General features: G+C 45.8%; 1 protein-coding gene across 1 annotated transcript; it reads right to left on the bottom strand.

The window, feature by feature from the left end:
• Positions 1-4,041: 4,041 nt before the first annotated feature.
• On the bottom strand, positions 4,042-4,647 carry LOC101041173 (large ribosomal subunit protein eL20). The gene has a single exon (XM_003923204.4). It carries the CDS (start codon positions 4,617-4,619, stop codon positions 4,089-4,091), a length of 531 nt encoding a protein of 176 aa, XP_003923253.2. The 5' UTR covers positions 4,620-4,647; the 3' UTR covers positions 4,042-4,088.
• Between the last annotated feature and the right edge of the window lie 1,175 nt (positions 4,648-5,822).

A 5,822-nucleotide genomic window follows, 5' to 3' on the forward strand; every position in this document is an offset into this window, starting at 1 on the left:
CTGTGTCTTGTGCACCTTTGTTTCTCAGCACCCAGCAAGTGTTTGTCCCCTAAGAGTGACATATTGCAGATTACGTTTGAGTGGACAAACGGAGGAAGTGGTTTCTGCCTGAAGCTAAGTCCTACCTTTGTTATTTGTGGGTGGCAAAAGATGGAGAAGCTACTTAAGGTTAGATGCTGGGTTAAAGAGTATGTGCTGCTGTCTGACAGAGGGCAATTTGGCTGTGTCTATCAAAATTATAAATGCAGGCAACTTTCTGACCCAGCAATTCCACTTCTAGGAATTGAGTTGACAGATAGCTGCTCACACATGTGAAAGGATACACATGCAATGGTAGTCACTACAGTATTGTTTGCATCAGATTAGAAATAACGTAGCTTGAGCAACGTAAACCCTGTCTCCAAAAAAAATGTGTAAAAATTAGCTGGGTGTAGTGGTGTATTACCCAGCCGCTAGTCCAAGCTGCTCAGGAGGCTGAGGTGAGAGGACTGTTTGAAACCAGGAGTTGGAGGCTGCAGTGAGCGAAGATCGTGTCACTGTACTTGAGCCTGGGTGACAGAGTGAGACCCTGTTTCTTAAAAAAAAACTGGAAATACCTTAAATGTTTCTCTGTGGGGTCTACTTTAATAAATTATGGTATACCTAAAAAAAAAAAAAAAGAATAAGAAAGCTGTCTTGAATATAAATAGGAAGACATTCAAGATATACTTTTGAGTTTAAGCGTATAAAAGTGCCAGACGCTGTGGCTCACACCTGGAATCCCAGCACTTTGAGAGGCTGAGGAGGGCAGATCACGAGGTCAGGAGTTCAAGATCATCCTGGCCAACATAGTGAAATCCCATCTCTACTAAAAATACAAAAAATTAGCCTGATGTGGTGGCAGACGCCTGTAATCCTAGCTACTCAGGAGGCTGAGGCAGCAGAATCACTTGAACCGAGGTTGCGATGAGCTGAGATAACACCATTGTACTCCACCTGGGGGCAACAGTGTGAGACTCTGTCTCAATAAAAAAAAAAAAAAAAAAAAAAAAAAAAAGAGTTTAAAAGGAAGGTAAAGCCAGACACAGTGGCCTGCACCTGTAGTCCCAGCTACCTGGAAGGCTGAGGTAGGAAGATTGCTTGAGCCCAGGAGTTTGAAACTAGCCTGGGCAACATAGTGAGACCCCAGCTCAAAGAAATTTTAAAAAGGAGAAGATGGGGACAGTGTATACAGCTGATTATTCTTTGTGTAAAAAATGGGGAGATGGGCTGGGTGCAGTGGCTCACGCCTATAATCCTAGCACTTTGGGAAGCCGAGGCGGGCAGATCACAAGGTCAGGATTTCAAGACCAGCCTGGTCAGCATGGTGAAATCCCGTCTCTACTAAAAATACAAAAATTAGCCAGGCGTGGTGGCATGCGCCTGTAGTCCCAACTACCTAGGGGGCTGAGTCAGGAGAATCACTTGAAATCAGGAGGTGGAGGTTGCCGTGAGCAGAGATGGCGCCACTGCACTCCAGCCTGGGTGACAGAATGAGACTCCATCTCAAAAAAAAAAAAAAAGAGGGGAAGATGAGGAAGGAATACACTTAAATATACCTGCATTAATTTAGATAAAGCATAGCAGGATCTTTCATGGAGGACACACAAGAAACAGCTAACAATGGGCACTTTAGTGATAAAAATGGGCTACTGGGAGAATGGGGTGGAAAAAAAATATTTCCACTGAATATCGTTTGAATCTTTTGAATATTATGTAAATGTGTTACCAATTAAAAATAAAATATATAAAGACTATGAGGCAATATGAAAAAATGCTTATAAGTTGAAAATAAATTAAAAAATGATATACTGGGTCAGGCATGGTGGCTCATGCCTGTAATCCCAGCACTTTGGAAGGCCGAGGTAGGGAGATCACCTGAGGTCGGGAGTTTGAGACCAGCCTGACCAACGTGGAGAAACCCTGTCTCTACTAAAAATACAAAGTTAACCAGGCATGGTGGCTCATGCCTGTAATCCCAGCTACTCAGGAGGCTGAGGCAGGAGAATCGCTTGAACCCGGGAAGCAGAGGTTTTGGTGAGCTGAGATCACGCCATTGTACTCCAGCCTGGGCAACAAGAGTGAAACTCTTGATGTACTGTATATTCAGTAGGATAACAACTGTAAATACAAATGCATGTTAAAATTTCTGTCTGTAGAAGAAACATTCTAGGGAATTTTTCTTTCTTGTAATTTTTCCCATGAATTTCAATAATAAACATATGTTATTTTCATTATTAGAAAAAAATTAGTGACATAGGAAATACTAAGAGAATTCTGCATAATCTCAATTACTCAACAAGGTATTGAAAAAGACTGGAAGGAAATATACAAGATGTTCCCAGTGATTGACTCTGGGTATCAGATAATAGGTGATTTTAAGGGTATTACAATGATCTTGGGCTACTTTCATCATGGACAGACACCAGGATGGAAGAAAGGCAAAAAGGAAGGGAGGGAGAAAGAAAGGGAGGGAATTAGTAAAGGGAATTTTTGAAAATAACAGTTGTGTTAAGATAGTAAGATTATGGTCATTTTTGTTGCTTTGTTCAGCTTTCCAAACTTTTCATTATGTGGTTTTGGTGTTATTTTATCAGGAACAAAGCCCTCACTGTCACAGAGCGAAATTCCAGCCCCAAAGTTCTGCTGATTTTTGTTAAAGAGTTAGAGCTCCTGCATCTGTTGTCTCCAGATTTTTTAGCGATCGCCATTCTAACCGGCGTGAGAGAGGATGTGGAGAAATAGGAACACTCTTACAACAGTTGGTGGGAGTGTAAATTAGTCCAACCATTGTGGAAGACAGTGTGGCGATTCCTCAAGGATCTAGAAATAGAAATCCCATTTGACCCAGCAATCACATGACTGGGTATATACCCAAAGAACTATAAATCGTTCTACTATAAAGACACATGCACATGTATGTTCACTGCAGCCCTGTGTACAATAGCAAAGACCTGGAAACAACCCAAATGCCCATCAATGATAGACTGGACAAAGAAAATGTGGCACATATACACTGTGGAATAGTATGCAGCCATAAAATACGATGAGTTCATGTCCTTTGTAAGGACTTGGACGAATCTGGAAACCATCATTCTCAGCAAACTGACACAAGAACAGAAAATCAAACACCTCATGTTCTCACTCGTAGGTGGGTGTTGAACAATGAGAACACGTGGACTCAGGGAGAGGTGCATCACACACTGGGGGCAGCTGGGGGGTAGGGGAGGGACAGTGAGGGGTGGGGAGGGAACGGAAAGTGGTGAGGGATAACATGGGGAGAAATGCCAGATACAGTATGCACTTAAAATAAAATAAATAAATTTTAAATATAATAATAAAAAAAAGAGTTAGAGCTCCTAATTGCTTGTTATTCACTCCAAGTAAGGAGGCTCAGGAGTTACTTGGGTGATAGGAAATTGCTCCCAGTGACATGTTGCTGGGGAAAAAAAGCAAAGTATCAGAGCACCCTTAAACCCTTAAAATGTCTTAGCAAACACTTTATGGAGCCTCAGTTGCCAGGCATGGTGCTGGGGGAGTGCAAAAAGCAAGGCCCAGTTCCTGCCCAACCTGAGCGCCAGCCTTCTCTGGCATCCGAGGGCAAGAGGCATCCTCAAGGAGGTCTGAGCAGAGGCTGCAAGACCAAGCCCTGTAGGCAGTGGCCAACTCTACCAAAGAACAAAATTAGGCCTGTCCAAGGGTCATTGGTCCCCACCTGCCCTGCCATTGTGAGCAATGTCCACCCAGAATCTTCTTGGTGGAAGAACAATGCTTGCAAAGCCAACTGCCCAGTGGTTTTGGTCATCCAGACTCAAGAGACCTGGATTCTGGTTCTGGGTCTGCCATTAACCAGCTGCGAGATGTTGGAAAAATCGTTCCACCTTGTGAGCCTCAGTCTCCTCAATCTGTGAAATGCAGAGAATCATCATAATAATGAATCATATCTGCTCTTCCCACCTCACAGAGTTTTTGTGAGGATAAGGTGACATAGTGTACATAGAAGCACTTCCCCCCACCCACCGGGGCGTTCCTGAGTTTATTCGGGGCACACCCGGACGAGGGTCCCACACCTAGACGAAGGTGTTGGGCCTCTTGGTGGTGAAGCGTGGCTTGTGCTGACGGTGCAGGACGCGGTGGGGCAGCGGGAACTTGATCTTGGAGTCGTGGAACTGCTTGACGGCCGGGCGGCGGCACTTGCTGACTGCGATCTCCTCCACTTTCATGATCTGGATGGAGTGGGCCGTGGCGCGGTGCCGGGCGCCCATGTCTCGGTAGCACTGGGTGACAGCGCCAGCGGTGGTCAAGTCCCGGTATTCCCGGTACATGTTGTGGGTGCCGCTCCGGGAGTCATAGTGCAGCCAGATACCGAAGTTCTTCACCCGAAGGGGGGACTTCTCGAACACCTGCCCACAGTAGACAATCTCCCCTGAAGACTTCTTCATCTTCTTCAACTGAGACACGAAGTACCAGAAGCGGGACTTGGCGACGACGTGATTAGGCGCAAAGATTCGCATGCGATAGAGGGGCGGTGTGTGGCACTGGGGGGTGGGCAGGCAGCGACCCACCACCTTGTACTCTCGTAGTGTGCCCGAAGCCTTCATGACGTTCTCTCCGCGCTCGCCGCCGCCCGCAAAAGGCATAGAAGCACTTTTTATTTTTGAGACAGAGTCTCAGTTTGTCGCCCAGGCAGGAGTACAGTCTCGATCTCAGCTCACTGCAGCCTCCGCCTCCTTGGTTGAAGCAATTCTCCTGCCTCAGCCTCCTGAGTAGCTGGGATTACCGGCATGCATCACCACGCCCGACTACTTTTTTTTTTTGTATTTTTAGTAGAGACGGGGTTTCATCATATTGGCCAGGCTGGCATAGAACTCCTGACCTCAAGCGATCTGCCTGCCTCGCCTCCCAAAGTGTTGGGATTACAGGTGTGAGCCACTGCACCTGGCCATGAAGCACTTTAAAAGTGTAAAGGCCGGGTGCAGTGGCTCAGGCCTGTAATCCCAGCACTTTGGGAAGCAGAGGCGGGTGAATTACGAGGTCAAGAGATCGAGACCATCCTGGTCAACATGGTGAAACCCCGTCTCTACTAAAAATACAAAAAATTAGCTGGGCTTCGTGGCAGGTGCCTGTAGTCCCAGCTACTCGGTAGGCTGAGGCAGGAGAATCACTTGAATTTGGGAGACAGAGGTTGCAGTGAGCCGAGATCGTGCCACTGCACTCCAGCCTGGGCAATAAGAGTGAAACTCTGTCTCAAAGAAAAAAAGTGTAAACGATGTCAAATGATGAATGGGTAAATAAAATGTGGTATATCCATACAACAGAATATTATACAAAGCCATAAAAAGGAATGACGTCCTGATATATGCTACAACATGGATGGACCTTGAAAACGTTACACTAAGAGAAAGAAGCCAGACACTAAAGACCACATACGTATGATTCAATTTATATGGAATATTCAGAATAGACAAATCCACAGAGGCAGAAAGCAGGTTTGTGCTTGCCAGGGCCTGGGATGAGGGAGGAACGGAGAGGGACTGTGTAATGGGTACAGGATTCCCTTTGAGGCGATGAAAATATTCAGGAACTTAACGGTGGTGATGGTTGGAAGACACTGAATGTACTAAATGTCCTTGAATTGTACACTTTATTTTTTTGGTTTTCTATTTTTTTAAGGCAGAGTCTCGCTCTGTCGCCCAGGCTGGAGTGCAGTGGCAATATCTACACTCTCCACCTTCTGGGTTCAAGTGATTCTCTTGCCTCAGCCTCCCGAGTAGCTGGGATTGCAGGTGCATGCCACCACCCCC

Source organism: Saimiri boliviensis, chromosome 4 (assembly GCF_048565385.1).
Source record: "Saimiri boliviensis isolate mSaiBol1 chromosome 4, mSaiBol1.pri, whole genome shotgun sequence".
Lineage (NCBI taxonomy): Eukaryota > Metazoa > Chordata > Mammalia > Primates > Cebidae > Saimiri > Saimiri boliviensis.